Source organism: Mustela erminea, chromosome 17 (genome assembly GCF_009829155.1).
Source record: "Mustela erminea isolate mMusErm1 chromosome 17, mMusErm1.Pri, whole genome shotgun sequence".
Classification (NCBI taxonomy): domain Eukaryota; kingdom Metazoa; phylum Chordata; class Mammalia; order Carnivora; family Mustelidae; genus Mustela; species Mustela erminea.
The window spans coordinates 12429539-12453040 of NC_045630.1; the positions used below are offsets into that span (position 1 = coordinate 12429539).

Here is a 23502-nt window from a genome sequence, read left to right on the forward strand (position 1 = left end):
CAACCCCTACCAAAGCACATACAATAACTGTCTTCTGCATTTTACCAGTAGTAGCATAATATGCAATGAGGTATTTCATTAACACATTATTCTCTTTCATATATGCACGGAATTAACCCAAAGATGAAGCTGCTGTGGGCTTGTATTTGGTGTTGCTTTACCTTTCCCACATAACTGGGATAAAATTCACATCTTTTCAGTTTTTTTTTTTGGTTTATTTAAAAATAGAAAACATTAGCCTCTATCTTTCTTTTCTGGCCTACTTCTCCAAATTGCCATTTGTAGGATTAGTGACAACGGGGCATCTACAACGCTCATATCACAGGAAACTGCCACTGACTTCCTAGGATCTTCAAAGCCTACAATCCCAAACCAAACACCAACTCTGTCTCAATGCTGGGAGTGCGGGTGAGGGTCAGAGGCCATCCCAGCACTTTCTGAGAAGAGTCTGGTTCAACTGTGAGGTAAATCATAGTGGAGGGGAAAAAAGTGTTCTCTAGAAATAGAAACTTGACTTTATCCTCTTTAAAGCGATTGTAAAGAGATTGGGAAGCCTTTTGTGCAGGTCTGTCTGATGGTTACACCACCCTGATGTGGGCAGCAACTTGAGGTGATGACAGAACACAGGTTTGGGGGTACCATGTGAGAACTTATCACCATTTTAAGCCTATGTCTGGCTCTAACTCTTATTTACTCTTATTTTTCTAATAAAACCCCTATCTCACTTTAAACTGATCATTTTAAACTGATCATAATGTTTCACATTAATCTGTTCCAGCCCCCCCAAATACAGTTGGTGCTAACAAGCCGAAGTGGGCAGAACACGGCCTCTAAGCTGACGGAAGGCTCCTGTGGGCGCTCCGTGCGGGGGGCGCCCCAGTACCCACGCAGAGAGAGAGAGCCTCTCAAGAATCCCGTTCACTGATTATGCTGACATTTGTTTTCAGGCTATATTACTAATCCTTTGCTATATATGCATCTGATAAAAGTGCATTTGGTAAAAGACAATTATCAGTCTATGATATGCCTCTATATGAAAATCAAGTGACCCCCCCTCATTTAAGGGAAAGCACTAGCGCATGTAAACACGATGTTGGATTGAGCTAGCCTTTTTAGGAACACATTCTAGTACCGGAACGTGTCCAGTGGACACTGCTTCTCCCCCACGGGCGTGCCGTGCCGGACACCGGAGTGTCACTGTGAACCGCAGGGGAACAGTTCTTGAGGGTGCTGCCCAGCTCCCCTCTAGGCTCCTAGACACACAGCCAGAGTTGGTGGAAATGAGGGCGCTCTACAGCTCTGCCCTGATAGAGATGACTAGCTAAGAGGAACGAATACAACTCTCTTGAGCTGGAACTAGGTCATCAAGGATGTCTGGTGGCAACGGAGTTTCTCTCAGACGGTCTTCTACAATGAGTTTATGATTTCCTCTTCTCCAAATGTGGTGTTTGCTTAAGTGTGTGGTAGAGTGTATCTTTTTAAAACGTGAAAGGTCCTTAAAACATATTAGCAGGTCATTATATTACTGATCCTCATTTTAGTAGAGTTTTAAAATATCCCAAAGGGGGATAAATATTAATCCATCCATTGAATTTCCTTTGCTTATTTTTTTTATATTGTGATTTGCACATGTAAAATAACGCACACTTATGAAAGTCTGAACTCCTATGGTGACCTTGACAAGTCCAAGTCAATTCCTAGAATAGGCAATGGTAAAAATACTGGATGATGTTATACCACATGTAGCCTGACAAAAATGCGAAAGACTGTATGAGAAATATCCACATATTGCTGAGGGTCATCTCCCGGGAAACAGCTTCCTTATGGCCCTTGGGAGGTGGAAAAGCTCCTAAAAGACAAGACAGAAATATTCATTTACTTACTGTGGTGGTAAGGTCTCCTGGAATAAAAGTCAAATATTAGTTCACTTAGAATTGTTGTTGTTGGTTTTTTAAATCATCGTCTGGGACTTCTCATTGTTCCCGAAGAGAGATCTCATTTGAAATACAATTTTCGAACTGCTGAGCCCTTTCCTACCTCTGAACATTTGCGTTTATTCTTCCTGCCTGAGATGCCTTTCCTCATCTCAGGGAAAGGCAACCACATCTGCATTCTTTCAGTATCAGAAAAAATACCATCGGTGCCATCCCCCCAAGTCAGTCACAGTCTTCTCCACCGTTTATTTCCTTCTTAGCATTTTCCATGATCTGTAATGATCCAGGTCTATCTATTCTTTTTTCTACAGACTTGTTCACTCTCTGTCTCCTTCTGGAATTTAAGCTGCATGAGAGTAGCCACTCTGGCTGCCTTGCTTCCATTGTAACCTTAGAGAGTTCTACAGTGGCTAGGACACAAGATGTGTGAAATTGAATATATATATATATATACACATGTGTATATATATATATATATACACATGAATATATATACATACATGAATATATATATTCATGTATGTATATATATATATAGATAGATAGATTTTATTTATTTGACAGCAGGAGAGAGAGAGCACAAGCAAGGGGACCAGTAGAGGGAAAGAAAGAAGCAGACTGCAGACTGGGCAGGGAGCCCGATGGGGGGCTCAATTCCAGGGTCTAAAGGCAGACACTTAACCAACTGAGCCACTCAAGTGCTCTGAAATTGATTTTAAATAATTTCTGAAATGACATAATTGACACCAATTCCTCCATTTACAAGTTAAATGTTTCTGCCACAAAAAAAGCAGTGGTAAATCGTTGGTATTCTTTTCAAAAGGGAATATTATTTATGAAATATTATCTTAGTAATTAAAAGGAGAAAGACAAAGTAAACAGATATCTTCAAATTCTTTTCTAGAAGGGAAAGCTAGACCGCTTCAGGGCAATATTACCTAAGGTCATCTTGATAACACTTCAGCATTTCAAATGGTCTTTGTCCTTGCTGATAATCCCTTTGAGTAAGCTGATTCATGCCGGGATTTGCTTCTCACAAGCAATTTACAGAGAACACTTTCAAGTTTCAAGGTCTATTATACAAATAGCTTTCTTAAAAAGAGACTTCCATTATTGTTGCTACAATTTAGGCTAAATATCATAAAGCAAGAGACAAAGACTGAGAAAGAAGAAAGATCTTGTTGACTCTTAATCACCACATGCCTTCTTACACATCTATCCTATTTTATCTTCAAAGAGATTTTGAGAGTAAGACCAAGGACTGAACATGGCGGAGAGGGGCATCTTGTTGAATGAGTCTTACTAAGAATTCTAGAGACAAGCACAGCATCCAGCCCCTGTCATATGAGTATGCACTAGCCCACAGCTCTGGGGTCAAAACCTTGGGATCCAGAAGGAATACTGTTGTGGGTAATGTGAAACAATCCTAAACACAAAAACAGAAGCATTAAAGGTAATTAACAGTATTAGCCTTTGTGCACCATTAGGCCTTCCACAGTTTGATTTAACGTGAACATTAATTCTGAACCAAAAAAATCGAAGTGGGGAGAAAACAGCACTTTCTGTTAATCTAAAATCTCACAGCTATCATCTGACCTAAAACAACTTTCTCTTTCCCTTTTTCTTTTCCTAATGTAGGTTCCAGAGAATAAGCCTACAACATATGTAGTTATTTGTGCAAGTACTTTGGTAATGCCTGGCATTCTACCAACGCTAATTTCCTTCTTTCCTAACTTCCTCTCTTCCTCCCTCCCCCTCCTCCCTTCCTATGGCTGTTTCAACGCATTGCAGTTTTCCCATAAGGTAGAGAATATTAAGTATAGTAAGGGAACTTCCAGTAAATTGACTTTTTTCTCTCAAGAAGAAAAGTATAAGGTCGTATCCGTGAAAATGTAAAAAGTAAGCTTTATCCCTATATGTAAAGAAAAGAATAAGCATGTAAAAACGCAGTTCAAAATGGTCTCAAAGGGTATTTTTTAGATGACGGTCTTATAAACAATCACATACAATGCCAAACCACAAATGTTATTTGCTATTTCATAAAACAGCCCGTGTAATTGTACACGTACGACTGTAGTCTTCTACATACTGTGTACTGTCTCGAATTTGTTCCACTTGTACATTTTACTCATCATGTGATCTTGAACACTGGCTGCTGAAGTAAAGGCCTGAATAAATTTTACATTAACACTGTCCTAATGAATATTCTAAGCTGGAATTCTTAAATATAGAAATAGTTTGATTCCTCTAGGGTATCTGAAGAATGAAAAAATGGTTATCTCCCCTAAAGTATATCTTTGGAATAATCAACTTCAGAAATATACATAATAGGATACTGTGTACCTGTTTCATAAAAATGTGATAAGAGTTCTTCTTTTTCAATAAAACGTTGATAGAGCCAATCAGCAAGGCCATCCGTCTCCAGGGGTACATCTTTAATTGGAAAGATCCTATGAAGATTTAGAAAAGAAGAGAAAACTACTTTTAATTCAGAAATCAAAATCATTCAGAAGCACAACTTACCTTTGGTGACTGAAATGCTGAAGAAAGTTATGGAATCACCTGTGGCTTTGGCAAGGGTTCATTTCTACAGCTTCTCAGGGAATCTCTCTCTTTTTTTTAAGATTTTATTTATTTATTTGACAGAGAGAGAGAGCACAAGCAAGGGGAGCAGCAGGCAGAGGCAGAGGGAGAAGCAGGCTCCCCACTGAGCAAAGAGCTTGACGCGGAATTCAATTCCTGAACCCTGGCATCATGACCTGAAACGAAGGCAGCCACCCAACCAACTGAGCCACCCAGGCGTCCCTCAGGGCATCCTGGTTTTTAAAAAATTGTTGACTATACAACAGAGTCCATTCATTCATTCAAACATTTGCCAGCCTATTGTACATTAGGTCCAGTGCCAGATGATGAGAAAATACTAATAAACTGTCCTATAGCTACAAATAATTACTGAGAAATAACTGTCTTCCCATGCTTATGGGTTTAAGAAGAAATGGTGTTCAGAATAGATGAGATTTTAAGCTGTAGTTACTGGGGTGCATGAGTGGCTCAGTCCACTGGGTGTCTTGGTGTCAGGTGGGGTCAGATCTCCCAGTGCAGAGAGCGAGCCCCGCTGGGGTAGCGCTCTATTCAGCAGGGAGTCTGCTTCCCTACTTGGCGCAGGTACCCACACACTCTCTTTCTCTCAATTAAATAAATAAATCTTTAAAAAATAAAACAAAACAAAATAAAATAATAAAATAAAATAGAATAAAATAAAATGCGGCTACTGTAGGACATTAAGCATAGTCAGAGGCTTGGCCGAATAATGCATTTTAGCAATGCTCTTTTGGAGGAAATGTCTGTGAACCAGACAGAATCTGCCTAAACTGGTGCCTGAATTGTATCAGAGGCAGAGGTTTCCTGAGCCAGGCCACCTCTTACGGGAGCGGGAATGTGCAGATTCTGTGAATGGGTCCCGAATCACCAGGAAACGGGCCGGGATGATTAGGGATACCCATCTGCGGGACTCAAGGGCAGAAAAGGGCAGCTCGAGTAGATACTATGTAGTTGCTGATGCTGAGGTTTCTTGTTTGTTTTCCAGTTTTGTGGGGGAGTTAATTTTATTTTAATCAACGGTATAAAGAGACACAGGTTTAAAAGCCTGCAAAAGGTTTGTTGAAAAAATAGTGGTCCCCATCCCACGGCCGTTGTTTCTCTCTCCCCAGAATAACTGATTTTTACCTCTTTGAACCAAGGATTTTTATATCTATATGTTTCCTCTTCAGTTGTAGGGCCAGCCTACTGACCTCCCACTATGGTAGAGGAGGAGTAAGCACCTTCTTCCCTCTCCCACCACACATTCATTCACATCTGTCCCATCTTCCCGATGCAGCTGTAGGGTAACTGCAATGAGCAGAGTAGTAGACCTTCACATTACTATAATCATGTACATATATTCAAAGCTAAGCCATGTAGTCAATCAATGCTACTCTTCCTTTCCTGTCCAGTTTTTGTTCTCCCTAACTTTAGCAGTTACATCATTTTCTCTGTGTAGAGAACTAATTCAACCATAAGCTCTTGTCCATCTAGAGTCAATTCTCTAGAGCATGTCTGCCAACTTTTTCTTAAAGGGCCAGAGAGAAAGCATTTGGACTCAGCCGACTTTATGGTACCTGTCGCAACTATTCAACTCCGCTTCAGTAGTGTGAACGCAGCCGTAGACCAGGTGCAAGTACATGGGTACAGTTATGCCCAGGTAACACTGTATTTAAAAACCAGGCAGTGAGCCAGACTGACCAGTGCTCTAGATCTTCTCTCAAGGCGTTTGTGTGCATCAGACATTCTTTCATTTTTATCTTCCAGAATACATTTCACCTATGCTATGGGTTTGTTGCCTGTAGTTTCTCATCCTGCCGAGGCCCCTTACTCTGTCTTGGTGATTCTCCTAAAATACATTTAATGTTTCCTACATCCCATGTCTTCCTTTTTCTTCTGATGGAGCATGTCCTCCAGTGGTTTCTGGAGATAAAGGGTTCTCTTGAAATCTTGCATTTCTGCCGATGTCTTTTTTCTGTCCTCACGCCTGGCTGACAATTGGACTAGATAGAGGATTCAGGGGTGCAGTGAACTTTCTTCCATCTCTGTCTTTGTGTCTTCCTTTCTAGGGGTTTCTTACTTAATTTCTAATCTTTTCTTTTTTCTACTGAGTTTTTGCTTCTTTTCTCATATTTTTAATTTCTAAGAGCTCTTCGAATGTTCCTTTTTCATTGTTTTACTGTTATTGTTTTTGCTATAATAGTACAATATTGTTGTTTTATTGTTACAGTATCTTATCTCTATGAGAACTAGAATAGAAACTTTAAAACATGCAGGAAAGTACAGAGAGGAAGGTTAAGGAACTAGCCGGATTTCTGGCAGCTGTGCTTTTCCTGCACCATTCCTCCAAGTCACTTTCTTCTGTTTGTTTTCGTGTCCATCTTTCACAGCAGAGGCCGATCAGATGACCAAGTTACCCAGTGAGTCTTTTGTTGCTGACGCACATTTACGGACAGGGGATTACACAGCAGACTGACGGCTCTTAGCGCTGAGTATAGTTTGTTGACTGGAGCTGCACAGAGGATTATCCGGTTGGGCCATTTAAGTCAGTCTTTCCTTGTGAACTTGCCGTTGCCACAGAAGAAGATCCTCTAGCATCCTGCCCAGAGAGTGAAGGCCTAGTTGTTGGCTTTCTGGCAGCAGATGGAGAGAGCAGGCCTGGGGTCTCAGCACCTGGTGCCATGACATCACTTAACCATGCCATTTTCATTGTGGGACCTTTGCCTCAGCTGTGCAAGGTATCTGTGCGACCACAGAGCCTCTGATTCCCTCTCCAAGTAAGCCTCCAGTTCCCGCCACAGCAGGGAACGAAGAATCGCCCAGCTGTGGGATGGAGGGTAGGCGTGCTGGGGATCTGAGTTCCTCAATGGATTTCAACCAGACCCAAGTGTAACAACCCTTTCAACCTTATTTCCACGGGCACTGATCCTGCCAGTTTTTCAGTTCTGTGGCATAAGGTTGGCTCCTGGCCATCCCCGCCCCCCGCCGCCAGCTTAGGGTCCTGACTGCTCATCTGTTTCCTGACTTCCGACTTTTGTTACTATTGCTTTTCCCACTTTCCTCATCCTTGTGGGTTTACACTTTAAAGAACCCTCTTCAGTGTCATTCTGGCGTTCTGGAAGGGCATGCAAGTTGACATGACTCTGAGCCACCATGTTCTTTAGGAAGCTGTCCTGTTATTTCTGAAAAGTCCAAGATGATTTTCGATCTTGGGCCAGTGTCTACTACTTGGCATTCTACAAAGGGGCCTATATTACTCTTTCAAGTTTAGGCAAAATGTGTGTCAGTCACTCAGTAAGGATTTGAAGATTATAATGAGGCATACCCATCATAAAAACATTCAACAGCTTCTACAGTTTATCGGAAGAACACAATGTCCAGACGAGTCAAGTAGTACAAAGGATTCCAAATGACCAGGATGTCTATGCTCAGACTCCTTCAAAGGCTTCTTAAAAACTACTCATGTAGCATGGTCATTTGCATAAAAGTAATCAGAAGGAATATTATTTATGAATTGCATTATAATCAGATCCCTTCCTCTTGTTATTTAAACACTTAAATATCACATTTGGGATATTTTAACACCCCAATATAAGTATCCATGGGCAGGAAAAAGAAGAGAAGAAATGAAGGAAAATTATGGTATGGAAAAAACTATTAAAAGTCAATTTCAGGAAATCACAGTTTTGATTAAAAATTTTGCTTTCAAGGGGCGCCTAGGTGGCTCAGTGGGTTAAAGCCTCTGCCTTTGGCTCTGGTCATGATCCCAGGTTCCTGGAATCAAGCCCCACACTGGACTCTCTGCTCAGCGGGAAGCCTGCTTCCTTCTCTCTCTCTGCCTACTTGTGATCTCTGTCTGTCAAATAAATAAAATCCTTAAAAAAATTTTTTTTGCTTTCAAAAATTTGAAAAGGATGAAAGGTAACCAAACTATAGTTTCATTTACACAGAAAGTAAGTTTCCCAATCTTAGTCACCTTTCTATTCCCCTAACTATAGCACTATATTGCTCTATGGCAGTAATACAGAAATGTTCTGGTTTATTAAATATTTTAATGGGGTAGGAGATCTTAAGGTCCAGAAACTTCATGTTTCAGCTTGCTACTATAAAATCCCCTACCAGAATTAGATTTTCTTTTGCTTTGAAAGAGCTAACCACAAAAAGAGGAATTAAAGAACATCACTTTTTTTTTTTTTAAGATTTTTATTCATCTATTTGACAGATCGAGATCATAAGTAGTCAGAGAGGCAGGCAGAGAGGAGGAAGCAGGTTCCCTGCTGAGCAGAGAGCCCAATGCAGGGCTCGATCCTAGGACCCTGGGATCATGACCTGTGCTGAAGGCAGAGGCTTTAACCCACTGAGCCACCCAGGCGCCCCCATCACAACTTTTAAAGAGAAAAAATACTCGAAATGCTTACACTACATAAAATCATCCCATAGGCTAGTATTTCTTAGCCCCTTTAATGCCTATACTCCTAGGTAATTGGAAGATCTCTTTCAACTCAAAACGTTTACCTCTGCACTCTCTCCTGTTCTCATGCCTCACTACAGTGAGAGCAGGGCTCCATGGCTGACATTCCCTTCCACAAACAGTAGAGGCTTTGTTTTGGGTTTTGCCTTTTTTTTTTTTTTTTTAAGATTTTATTTATTTGTTTGACAGAGAGGTAGAGAGAGAGCACAAGTAAGCAGAGCAGCAGGCAGAGGGAGGAAGCCCGATGCGGGACTGGATCCCAGGATCCTGGAATCATGACTTGAGTCGAAGGCAGCTGCTTAACCAACTGAGCCACCCAGGTGCCCCTTGGGTTTGTTTGTTTGTTTGTTTGTTTTAATGTGTGGAGAGTCTTGGCTTTTTAGGCATAATTAAAATAATCCCAGAATGTAGTGCGGCATAATGACTATGAGTGCAGATTCTGGGACAGACTGCCCAAGGCTGAATTCTGCCTCTACAGTATTTGCAGACTACGTGACTTGGGGAAAATGGTTTAACCTTTGTACAACTCAGTTCCATCATCTGTAAAATGGGGTTAATAACAGTATTTACCTTACAAAGTTGTTATATGTGTATACTAGTAGGCAGAGGCTGGTGGCGTAACTTGGCATACATTGGCAGGATGGTGGGGGTTAAATGGTAAATACCTTGTGCTTTAAAGTCTTCTGGGTTCAGCAACAGCGGTAGTGACTGGACTGGACCTACAGCTGTCATAAGGGTCTGACGATCCATGACTATTTGTGCACAGCATAATACTCTACTCAGACAGTCTGTGTGCTGTGTGTACTTCTGTACCAGTGGGGCTACAATGAAGCCAGCCTCAAGCCAGTCATGTGAAAAGATCAATGTGGTTACCAAGGACTATAAAGGTGAATTCCTGACAGAGATTCTCAAGAGTCTTAATATTAATACTGATCTAATCAGAAGAGCAGAGACACAGAGACACAATTTCAAATAAGCCAGCCCGAGGCTATTTAAACAAGTTTGTCTTTCCATTCCTTCAAAGGGTACCTTCTACTCTTTGAATTTTAAGGAACCCTCAAATTAGAAATCATATTCCAAGAATTTTATTTTCTCCTCTTTTTCCTCTCCCCATTTTAACTAAGAATGCAGATCCCTCGGGGCAGGGGTGGGGAGTTACAGAGGCTATGCAAGCTCCTAAGGCTTTTTCCACAGACTACTTCCCCCACAGTGGACTTGGAATCTACAGAATTTAGCCATTAGGCAAACATCTATCTATCTTTCTTTCTTTTTTAAATGTTTTATTTATCCATTTGAGAGAGAGTGTCACATTGCCTGATCAGAACAATACTGAATAGAAGTGGTAGTAAGAGCTCCCTTGTCCCTCATTTCTCCTCTTTCAGGAAGAAACATTCAATAGTTCACCAATAAGTACGATATTTACTATAGGTTTTTTTGTGCCTACCATTACTATTAATGTAATTAAAGAACTCCCCTTCTATTCCTAGTTTGCTAAGGATTTTCTTCGTTATCATGAATGGGAGTTAACACTATCAATTTTTTTTACACCTATTGACATGCTTATGTAATTTCTTTTTTTATTCTGATAATGTGATGAATTAAATTGACTGATTTTTAATGTTAAGTGAAACTTTAATTCGAGGAATATATACTCTCAGTACATAATCTGATGTATTTTTTATATATCACTGGGTTAGTCTGGCATTTATGATCATGTAAGATATTTGGTGTAAATTTTCCTTCTTATAATATCCTTGGTTCAGGTTTTGAGATCAAAGTTATGCTGGTCTCATAAAACAGATCAGAAACATCCCTTCTTTTCCATCCTCTGAAAGAATTGTACTTAATGTCCTTTATTGTCCTTTTAATGACTATAGAATCTGTAGTAATGTCCCCTTTTTCATTCCTGATATTGGCAGCATTGGCCTTCTTTTATTCTTCATCAGGTTTGCCAGGAGTTGATCAATTTTAATAGTGTTTTTAAAAAAATTTCTTGGTGTTATTCTTTCTTCTGTATGTTTTCAATTTTAATAATTTCTCCTTCATGATTCTCTGCTTTTTATTTACTATCTTTGTATTTAATTTGCTTTTTTTTTCTAACTTCTTGAGATAGACATTTTGATCACTCATTTTCGGTTTTTTTCTTTTCTCATAGTAGCTTTTTAAGGCTACAAATTTTCCTCTAAACACAGATTTTTTTTATAGATTATATTTTCCTTATCATTCTGTAAAAAAATTTTTTCTAATTTCACTGTAATCTTGTAATACACAGTAAACATGAAATTCCTCTTACTCCCTAATGATGGACAGTTTCTCATCTTTTGTTATTCTAAACAATGTGGCTATGAATAACATTAGGCAAATGTCCACTCATATGGTTACAAGTATATCTACAGGATAAAATTCCAAATATAAAACTGCTAAATCAATATTAAATACATTAGTAACTTTGAAAAATACTATCAAATTGTCTTAAGGATTATACCAATTTACATTCCCACTAGCAATTTATGAGAATGCCTCTCATGGAAAGATTTTTTAAGATTTATTCATTTTTAGAGAGAGAAAGAGAGAGCACGTGCACAGGTGAGCACAAGCACCTGATGGGGACAGAGGGAGAGAGAATCTCAAGCAGACTCCCCGCTCAGTGCGGAATCCACATGGGGCTCCATCCCATGACCCTGAGATCACAACCCGAACCAAAATCTAGAATCCGAACCCCAACAGAGTGAGCCACCCAGGCCTCCCTCATGGAAAGTCTTTGAACTGGAGAATAATAGAGTCAGATGCTCTGCTTTAGAGGAGAGCTAGCAGTACTTCACAATTGGGATATGCAGATCTGGGGACATATTCTTGGGGATCCATCTATGAGTTCTCTTTAAGTATACAGAGATCTTGTGTTTTCATCTCAATATTAATCTTAATAAAATTATTCTAAATTATACAGATAAACATTTTTAAATAGTTAATTTTTAAAAATTTATTTATAAGATTTTATTTATTTGACAGAGAGAGAGGGTACAAGCAGAGGGAGCTGCAGTGAGAGGGAGAAGCAGGCTCCCTGTGCAGGGAGCCCGACATGGGGCTCAAACCCAGCACCCTGGGATCATGACCTGAGCCAAAAGCAGCCGCTCAACTGGGTAAGCCACCCAGATGTCCCAATTTTTAAATTTTTAAATTAAAAAAAAATTTTTTAAGTAGGCTCCACACTGGGCATGGAGCCCAATGTGGGGCTTAAGGTTATGACCCTGAGATCAAGACCTGAGCTGAGATCAAGAGCCAGAGGTGTCCCCAGATAAACATCTTTTAACTAAGTACCACCACGTGCCTTCAGTACCTGTGTGTATAGTCACTTTGGCACAATGCAGTACTACTGTAAAAGGCCAAAAAAGGCCACACTGGAGGGCAAAAATCTATTCTTTTACCTCTTAAAATCTGAGATTTAGCTGCAGCTCTCCTTCTGACTTATGAGAGCCATTAAAATAAGAGGTGAGTTATGTTTTTTCCTAATTGCAGAGTAGTTCACAAGTAACAATTATAAATTCTGGACAAAACACAAAAAGTAATTAGTGGAAAGTACTGGGGAGTGACTAAAAACAAGGAGATACTGGAGGAGAGTCAACACTGGGAAGACAGGAATGGCACTGGGTGCGTTTTCCCATTTTTTCCAGCTTTTTACCTGAGGATAATTCCCAGTAAGCGCCACACAGGGAGGCCTAAAATTTACATGGGAATATGCAGTCTTACTGGCTGAAGAACGAAAGGACAGATATCAGGACGACCACAGCAGTTGAAATGACAGGAATCCCAGAGAGAAGCACACACAAAAGGGGAGTCATGACCCGTGAACGATGTATGTACGGGGCGGACCCCAAGCAGATGGCCTCACAATCGGTAGCCCGCACAGTTCCAGGCACAAGAGAGCTGGGCCCACACTATGCAGGAAGCTTAACTATTCAGGAAATTTAATCATTTCTTTCTGTTTCCTCCAAATTAGATATCCTTAAATAGTTGGATTTTTCAGGGAAGTCCATTACACTTCATCTTGATACTAGAGGAATGTTTTAAGATTTAAAACTTAAGTTTAAGGGGCGCCTGGGTGGCTCAGTGGGTTAAGCCGCTGCCTTCGGCTCAGGTCATGATCTTAGGGTCCTGGGATCAAGTCCCGCATCGGGCTCTCTGCTCAGCAGGGAGCCTGCTTCCCTCTCTTTCTCTCTGCCTGCCTCTCCATCTACTTGTGATTTCTCTCTGTCAAATAAATAAATAAAATCTTTAAAAAAAAAAAAACTTAAGTTTAAAAGTTGGATTTTACTTTTTAAATGAATGGCATTACAAGTTACTGACTTTTTACTTTTAATTTAATACTATCTTAAAACAGCTTTGCAATATAGGTAGCGCTCTTTGCTCATTTCTACCACACTGAATAGCAGTCAAATGGTTTGGGGGAATTATTGCATTACTTTTTAACTTATATACTCTCTATAAATTTAAAATCAGGCCTACTCAATCTAAGGATATGTTAGCAAGAGCCATAGGGCTGGAGGACATTTGAATTATCTTTATAAGAAGAAAAGGGACTAAAAATATGGCTGAGTTACACAGAGAAGGTTGGGTTTAAGAACCCTGAACTCTTGAAAGGACATGGTGAGGTGAGCGAAATATATATTGCTTTAAGTAGGGGTTGGTGTGGGAATGCGGCTGTGCTTTAACAGAAAGCCTCCCCTACCATCTGCCTAGAATAGCTTGGATACTCTCTTGCCTTAGGAAACAGCCAGGAGGGCAGAGCAAATGCTCCCTCAAGACCAGTCTACTTTTATTACTCTGTTTGATCACTGTGGGATTAAAATATTAAAACAACTAATCCCCTAATATGGCGAAGTATCAAATGCATTCAATACTAGTCCTCTTGGAAGCAAATAAAAGGAGTTCTTGTGGGATGTAAACAAACAAACAAACAAATAAATAATGGAAATAAATCTACCCAATACTGGTGGCTATCCAAATGAGAAACTAGCTTCTCATTTTTAAGAAACAAAAATTCGAATTATCAGTAATCCAGAATGTGCTCTTAAATGCAGAGTATTCTACTCAAATCCACTGAATCAGATTCAAGAGCACTAGATGAATTACATTTGCAAAAAAAAGATATAAATAATGCTTAGCAGCTGGCACCTCTACATATTTGAGTTAGAACATTTGAATTTTCATGCTACCAAGGATCCAAGATGGGAGCTGACAAACAACACAGCTAAACACTCAGTTCACTTAGGCCAACAACAACTAAAGGAATTGAAAGCACTGAGGGAAATTTTGAGATGAACAGTTTCTGCTTCTAAAAGTCTAATAATCTAGCAGAGGGAAAAAGAAAAGTAAACAAATACTGTAAAACCAGAATACGATAAATGTTATACCAGGAGTTTAAAGAACTTCCAACTTCCTTGTAAGTTTAAAGGAAGGGGTGTATGTGTCTACTTATATAGCACAGGATACATGGAAATGGCAACATCTGAGCCTAAAAGAATAAGCAGGATTTTAAAAAGTCTTTTAAAATAAGGTAACAAATACATATAGTTTTTAAGAGTCAGAGTACTACATGGTTGACAATGAAAAATAAACTTTTTTCCTTCCTCAGACACCTGTTTCCCAGATACGGTTTTCTTCAATTTTCTTTCACTATTTACCTCCATCGTGGTTATAAACATGCTACTACCCCTACTTCTAGATTACCCAGTTTCAAATATATTCATTGACTTGCTGATATGGAAGATAAGGATTTGGGTCTCTTACTCCTTTGTTCTCTTTTCCTTCAATTTCCTCCTCCTTTTCTCCTACAGTTAATATTTCCTTCTCAGGGCCAACTCTGTCCTTTGTAACTATGCTTATTAGTTTTATGTTCTATTTATTTTCTTACATGTCTGTTCCTTCTATCAGACTGTGCTGTACTCATCATTGCATATCCAGTGTGTAAATCAGTGCCTAATCCTTCATGGGAACTCAAGTTTGTGGAACGGAATTAAATGAAAGTAATCTGCCAGCCTAAAACTTAGGAGGTGCCATCTGTAGACAGCCATCAGTACCCCGGGAACAGTACCCCCAGAACAACGACTAGGGTTGGTGTGATAAGAATAACTCAGAAATGCAGAAGCTACTTGTCACCAAATATAGATTTATGGACAAGAACAGATATTGTCAAATTTAACATATCAGAGTATCTCCCGGCATTCAAGTCCCAGAAGTTTTGGTTTGAGCCATTGTCTTGAGGTAAGCTGCTCAAGGCTTCATCCTCAACATACCAAAATGTAGTATTTATAGCTTCCCCCTGGATCCACTAACAAGGCTTAAAAAGAAGCCCACTTGGTTATCTGAAAATAGAATTCACCAACTCAGATACATAAGCTTTTACCCACTTCAGCACAGGGACAAATCAAGGCTCTGAGGCAGCAAATGCAGGGTCACAGAGAATTTCCAGTGCCTTGAACGCTGATGTTTGGGAGAAAGACGGGAGAAGGCCAAGTAGCACCTTGACCACTGCTTCCTCTCACAGTCAGTAAGTTCAGCCTGGGACCTCTTCCCCTTGAGCCCCACTCCTCGTGATGGTGGAAACTGTAGTAAACCAACATGCCACGTGAGGGTAAAAACAGTGAGGGGGCACTGTTCAGATCTCAAATTTATTTACTACATCTATCTTTGTGTTCTGTCTTTTGAGACATAGTAAGGTGCTTAACAGATAAATGCTTGCTCAAGGGACTGAACTGTCAAGTAAGCAAAACACAACACTGGTATGTTTGCTTAGAAGAATCACTATTACATCCTCCCTGAGTCTAATGACTTTTAGAAATTTTTTGTTAAGACTATTTTGGGGAGGGGGAGTTAGTTTAAGGTTCACAGCAAAACCCAGGAGAAAGCACACAGAATTCTCCCTATCTCCCTAATGACTTCTGAAAACTTTTTGAGATGATTTCATGCTCAAGAAAAGTTGTAAAAATAGAACAAAGAATTCACATATATGCTTCACCCAGGTTCCCAAAATATCACTTTTCCCCATATTTGCTTTATGCTACCATCCTTTTTCTCCACATATGCATATGTATCTTTCTGATATATATACATATGATTTTTCAACTTTTGCGAGGAAGTTACAGAGAATGTCCTATAAGTACTTCCACATGTATTTTCTAAATACAAGGACAGCCTCTAAGACAACCATAGTCGAATGATCAAAATCAGGAAATTAACAAGGATACAGTACTATTATCTAACCTGTAATCTATACATTCATTCAAATCTGCCAATTATTCCACTAATGTTTGTTAAAAAAAAAAAAAAAAGAAAGAAAGAAGGGGCGCCTGGGGTGGCTCAGTGGGTTAAAGCCTCTGCCTTCAGCTCAGGTCATGATCTCAGGGTCCTGGGATGGAGCCCCGAATCGGGCTCTCTGCTCAGCAGGGAGCCTGCTCCCCTCCCCGCGCCCGCCCCCGCCTGCCTCTCTGCCTACTTGTGATCTCTGTCTGTCAAATAAATAAATAAATAAAATCTAAAAAAAAAAAAACAACATTTCATGCTTTGGGAAGCAGAATATAGCAGTACAATAAATAATGATTGAAGATGGAACCAATATTAATAAAGGGAATATTTAATAATATACTTCAGGTAAAAGGTAATGAGGTGAGCTTGGCTGTGGCATTTTGATAAAAGAAAAAAAAAGGAGAGAAAGAAACGTAGCAGAAGTCTCCTTCACAGGAATTGGCAGCTGATTTTGAGACAGAGAATTAAATTTAAAAGTCGAAGAGTCAAAGGAACTCCAAAATTTTCATTCTAGGTGAGTGCAGAATGATGTTAACATAAATCCCACTGGACAGGCAGGAGAAACAAGTTGCATGAAGGAAAATGAGTTCAGTTTTAGAAACACTAGGCTTGCAGAAGCAACAGGTTATCCTGGTGGAGGAAAGGAAGTGATGCAAGGGTCTGGAACTTGGGAGAAGGCCAGGGAACTAAAATGGCATCTGTAGAGAAGCTGTTTCTGTTTACTCTCCTACTATGAACTCAACCTCCACAGACAAAAGAGGGCTAAAAACAGTATCCTGGAGAAGTCGTATTTAAGCAATCTGTCATGGGGCAGGAAAGAGAGAGAGAGAGAGAGAGTATATGTGTGTGTGTATAAATCTTGTATTAATGAAAAGTTAGACAAAAAGATGTAGCTAGCCCTGCCACTTCTCAGATTTAATTCAATGACTACAAGTAACTAAAAGATAGTGCTCATCAGAGTTATGCTTAACTATTATTCAATTAACAGTTAAGCGCTAAGAATTTTTTTATTTGGGGGACATAATACTTCCAACAACACTAAATTTAGAAAATAAAGAGTAGTTTTTGCATACCACTGGCAGTCACTGTGATTGACCTTGAAGAGACCCAAAAGTGAAAAGGACATTGGGAACCCCACCGCGCCAGGGAGATTGGGAGAGAGCCCTTCATTTCCAAAGCTTATCATAGTTCTCCAAATCCTATTACGTCCAGATTCATGTACTGAAAATAACTTAGTAAATCAGATTTGTAGGTTGTGGTCTTCGTTCTTGACTATGCTAACAGTACAAAATTTCTTCCATGTATAACTTTTAATAAAATTTGGAAAGAAATGAGTTATGTCGGGGCACCTGGGTGGCTCAGTTAGTGGGTGTCCGATTGTTGATTTCGGCTCAGGTCATGATCTCAGGGTTCTTGGATCGAGCCCCGTGTCAGGCTCTGCGCTCAATGAGGAGTCTGCCTGTCCCTCTCCCTCTCTCTCTGCTCCTCCCCCTGCTCGTTCTCCTTCCCTCTTTCTGTATATATATATATGTATATATTTATATATAAATATATATTTATTATTTATATATATTATCATATATAAAAATACATTATAAAAATACATATATACATATGTATTTTTATATATAAGATATATAAATAATAAATATATATATAAAATAGATAAATAATCTTTTTTAAAAAAAGAAATGAAGTATGTCTTCTAAGCAGAGGATGATTTTATCTCACTAGATATGATGGTTCCCCTCTTTCAAATTTCACCTTCATTACAGAAACACAGAATTCAACCCACAACTCAGTAAAACTGCAATTAAGACCACTTAGTCAATGCCTCCAGCATTGGTGCCAAACTAAAACATTTTCTTTTCTTAAAGGGAAATTTAAAAGTTCACTTTTAAATTATGGATAAAATTGCTGGTGCGGAAAAGAAGAAAGAACTTGTGGGTGGTGAACATTCATAAAAACAGCCAAGCACCACTAAAAACCTGAAGATTAAATTTAATATGTAACTTTCCATTTTTCAATTAGAAGCTCTCAATGGTGACTGATGACTAAAATGTCCAGGGAAAAGATAGGATACAGAAGCAAAGCAACAGAGCACAAGAGGTGATGAGAAAAGCAGATAGGAAGAAGATAATTATTAGAAACAGCACAAGGAGGGGTAAAATGAGCAATGATTCTAAGCAAGGACAGAGAAACGACCTAGTGTAAGAGAAAGGAAAGACAGGACACTGTTTTCTTCTGCTAAGAGAAAAGAAAGCCACTTCTCGCTCAGGAGGGAATCTTAGTACCTCTCAGGTGGTAATTCTGGGGTGGGACAGAGGGTGGTAAGGGTCTGAGCACGCGTCACTACTGCCTAAGCACGTGTCACTCACGTGTGAACTACTCCAGTTATTCAGTTACCGGGAAAAGGTGACTTGAAATTTGGTTTCCGTTAAGTTAAATAACTGATTTTCACCATAAATCAATTTTATTCTACTTTATTTCAACTTTTACACCAAAAAAGTACAGAAATTTAAGTCTCTTTAATGTTTGGCCTTAAATCATGGATAAGGCACTAGAATATGAAAATCTAAACTATATGATTTGAGCACTTCAATATGCTGGATTTAAAGGGGTAAAATCTATTTCATGTCTATAAAATGGTACTTATCTTAAATGTGAATTTATTAAATTCTTAAAGCTACCTGATGAAAATGCTTTTGTTGCAATTATGCAAAGGATTATTAGACCAAAATTCTAAATTCTGAAGGCGATTTCTTTCTTTGATTAGTTTTTAAATTGAAGAATTAATATAATCATGTTGTTACAAAAAAAGAAAAAGAAAGAGAAAAAAACCTCAAATAGTATAATGAGATCCCTCCTCCGCCAGAGGCATTCACTGTCAACAGCTAAACAGCAACTCCCCGGCAGTCACTGCCCTTTAGAGAACCAATGGTCCCAAACCACTTTATTTATTGAATAGTCTGTGTCCCACTGATACGGGATACTTACTTAATCATACACAAGTCCCCAAAGAAGTCTGGATTTTCGAATCTTTCCATTGATCTGATCCTGCCCTCATACTACACTGTTTTAATTATAGTAAGCCTTGACATCTGGTAGGAAGAATTCCTCTGTTTCTTTCATCTTCAAACTATCTTCTCTGTATTCAGTTATCTTTACTCTCTCAAAGGAATTTTAAAGCCATTTTGTCAAGTTTCCAGAAAAACCCTCCTGGATGGAATGTAATTGCAATCGTGTTATATTTATAGATTAATTTGGGAGAACGGACATCTTGCTAATTTTGAGTCCTCCCCTGTATGAGCACAGCCTCTCTTTCACATTTATTCAGGTCTTTTATGTTTGTCAGTGAAGCTTTATATTTTTTTCTTCATACAAGTCTGACACATTTTTTGTTAAATTTTACTGTGAGGTATTTTATAGTCTTCTTGCTTCTGAGAATAGTCTCTTTTTTAAAAAAATTATATTTCTATTTATTGCCAGGCTAAGGGATACCACTGATTTTTCTACAGTGATTTTATAGCAAGCACTGGATATGATACATAACTGATGAATCATCGAACTCCAGATCTGAAACTCATGATGTACTCTATGTTGGACAATTTAATTTAAATTAAAAAAAAAAAAAAGATTGCTGAACTCTGTAAACAGATGGTCAACTAGGTAGACTATTGTGATGGTTATGTGCCAACTTGACTGGGCCAAGGAATGCCCAGATAGCTGGGAAACATTATTTCTAGGTATGCCTAGCAGAGATTAACATTGCAATTAGTAGACTAAGAGGACTGCTCCCACCAATGCAGGTGGGTGTCATACAATCTGTTCAGTGCCTGAACAGAACAAAAACTGGAAGAAGGGTGACTCTTCTGTCTCCACTGGAGCTAAGACATCCATCTTCTCCTGACCTAGGGACAATAGTACTCCTGCTTCTTGGGTTTTCAGACTCCGACAGGGACTAGATGGTATCATCTCCCCCTTCCCTCCCTTTTGCAGACCATGGGACTCGGACTGAGTTGACCATTGGCCTTCCTGGTTCTTCAGCTTGTAGATCACAAACTCGGCCTCCATAATCACAAAAGCCAGTTCCTAAATTGAATTTCCTCTTACAGATCACTCTGTATAACCTATCAGCTCTATTTCTCTGAAGAGAACCCTGACTAAAACCACCAACAGTCCTCTCAGTGGATGACCCATAGTTCATTTTCAATTAAGTTTAGAACATCACCAAGCCTTTATAGTGTGGGACACGGGGAAAAGCCCTTTCTAATGGCTCATAAAATAATATAAGACTATGAACCCCCCCCCAAAAAAACCCAAACAAAAAAATAATGAACCTCCTTATAGGATCATTAGGAGGGTTTTCAGGCAAAACTGATGCTCATTATGTGTTCAGTGCCAGAAGAGGCCCAATTCAAAACTGAAATTCCTGACATTATTGTTCGTGGTAAAGGGATGAATAAGGAAGTACCATTTTTTTTTCCTCAAAGCATAGGATATATTTATTTTGAAATTTATTTTACTTTATTTATTTATTTTTAAAGTAGGCTCCACGCTGGGTGCAAAGCCTGAGGTGGGGCTAGAACTCGGAACTCTTGAGATCAAGACCTGAGCAGAGATCAAGAGTTGTCAGAGGGATGAGGGAAAAACTCAATGCTAACTGACTGAGCCATCCAGGTGCCCCTGTTTTGAAAATTTTAACTAAAACTCCAGCATTCAAAAGCTATTTCTGACAGACAACCAGACATTATATGCCTCCTGAGAAGTAAGCATCACTATTTATGGTGTTTCTTGTCAAGCAAATTCAAACTTCAATCTGATAAAGTTTTAGTATCTACCTACCGATTAACAGGAAATAGTAGGGGCAGAGGAATACATAGGATAAAATTGACAAAATCAAAATTGTAGCAAACTCTACAAAGCAAATGATCTGGTATCCTTAAAAAACAAACTCCAAAGAAAAGAAAAAGAAAGAGGAGGGAATCAGTAAATAAGAAGAAATTTAAGAGATATACTGACTAATTGCAATCTAACTGAATTCAAACTGTTTTTAACAAATCACTTATGAGATAATTCAGAAAATTTGGTTACTGTCTAGATATTTGATGGCATTAATGAACTATTATTAATATTTTTGGTATGATAATATGTAATTTTTAGCCAAAGAATTCTTATATTTTAGAGAATATATAATGAATTATTTACAAATGAAATGATATGATATCTGAGACTTCCTTCAAAATAGTCCAGCAGGATCTGGCAAATAGCACAGGGAAAACAACATTGCCCCTAAGAGTAAAACAGGTACATGAGGCTGAATTTACAGGTTTGATATTTTCCATAATAAAAGTTTAAGAGGGAAAAACTATTTCTGAAATTATAGTCTAAAATGTATAAAAACTTGTGACTTTTAAATTTTTTTTATTGTGAATTTTAAAATTTTGTTGTTTTAGGAAGTAAGAAAAAAACAAAAAGGAAAACCAAAATGACATAATAATCATAAATACATTAGGTTTATGCATAAAATTACTAAAATATTATATTGGTTTTTTTAAAAGTTTTTATTTATTTATTTGATGGAGAGAGAGATCACAAGTAGGCAGAGAGGCAGGCAGAGAGAGAAAAGAGGGAAGCAGGCTCCCCACTGAGCAGAGAGCCTGATGCAGGGCTCGATCCTGGGACCCTGAGACCATGACCTGAGCCAAAGGTAGAGGCTTAACCCACTGAGCCACCCAGGCGCCCCATAAAATATTATATTGTTTTTAAGTGTTGGTAATTTTTCTCAAAAATAAGTTTGCCCTCATCCCTCTGACGATCACTCTTCCCATTCAGATGTCGTTTTAGTAATACTCATCAGAAGTATTATGTTAATAACTAACATCAGAAGTAACAGGTTAAAAATATCTACTATAAGGGAATCTAAAACACAGGGTGGAGGAAGCTATATGTAAGAACTAATATATTCAGCATGGTGTCATTAAAAGTCAAAAATAAAACCTGACAAGTCTATGGCTAATGAGGAAATGGGTCATTAAATGTATACACTAAGTAGGAATTGGAAAGTCACTAAAAATGTAAAGACTTTGTAATGATATATATATATTTTAAAGATTTTATTTATTTATTTGACAGAGAGAGATCACAAGTAGGCAGAGAGGCAGGCAGAGAGAGAGGGGGAAGCAGGCTCCCTGCTGAGCAGAGAGCCTGATGCGGGACTCGATCCCAGGACCCTGAGATCATGACCTGAGCCGAAGGCAGCAGCTTAACCCACTGAGCCACCCAGGCGCCCCTGTAATAATATTTTAAAATACTTATAAAATTTGTAATCTTAACACCTAGTACATAAATAGTATGGGGACAATGTTCATTAAAATGCTATATGGGAAGGGCGCCTGGGTGGCTCAGTTGGTTAAGCATCTGCCTTTGGCTCAGGTCATGATCCCAAGGTCCTGGGATTCAGGCCCTTGGGCTCCCTGCTCAGCGGGGAGCCTGCTTCTCCTCTCCCTCTGCTGTTCCCCCTCCTTGTGCTCTCTCGCTTTTTCTGTCAAATAAATAAAATCTTAAAAAAAAAAAGTTATATGGGAAAAGTAGAATGCAAATGAACTTTTATACATACTGTAGCTACATTAAAAACATATATAAGAACAAATATTAAAAGGAAATATTAAGGAATTTAAAGAGAGCATGCTCTATGAAATATGGTCGCATACTTCTATTTTTGAAAATAAACTTAGTACTTTACAAAGTATGTTAACAGAGGATATCTAATAATGTTAAAGTAATGTAATCTTTTCACTCAAATCTAAAATATTATCACTTCAACATGTCATCAAGAAGAATTATTGAGATATTTTACAGTCCTTTTTCCTACTAGTTGTTGAATCCAGTGTGTGTTTTACATTTACAAAACATCTGGAAGCAGACTAGACACATCTCAGGAGCTCAATGGCTACATGGCCAGTGGCTGCTCTCACTGGGAAGTGCGTGTTTAGACTGCATAAACTCTAGCCTTCACACATTTGTTAAGTACTGAATTTCTGCTATATGCCAGCATTGCTTTGGGAGTTGTCAACAAGATGAAGTATCTTCTCCCAAGGAGGTAATGTTCTAGAGGGGGACGACAGACATCAGTGAGTGAACCAGTAAGATTTCTAACAGTGACTGAATACCTAGATAAAGACGCTAGCTTCGCCTTAATCTTATGTTTTACAG

General features: G+C 38.8%; 1 protein-coding gene across 6 annotated transcripts in view; it reads right to left on the reverse strand.

Moving 5' to 3' along the window:
* Positions 1-200: 200 nt before the first annotated feature.
* LPGAT1 (lysophosphatidylglycerol acyltransferase 1) overlaps positions 201-23502 on the reverse strand; it is a 120932-nt gene continuing 97630 nt past the window's right edge. For all 6 annotated transcript variants that reach the window (XM_032319146.1, XM_032319144.1, XM_032319147.1 and 3 more), the window contains 2 exons: positions 4278-4384; positions 201-1849 (listed from right to left, as the gene is read on the reverse strand). In XM_032319146.1, coding sequence (XP_032175037.1) covers positions 1698-1849; positions 4278-4384 — 259 coding nt within the window. In that variant the 3' untranslated portion in view covers positions 201-1697. The remainder of the gene's footprint in view (positions 1850-4277; positions 4385-23502) is intronic.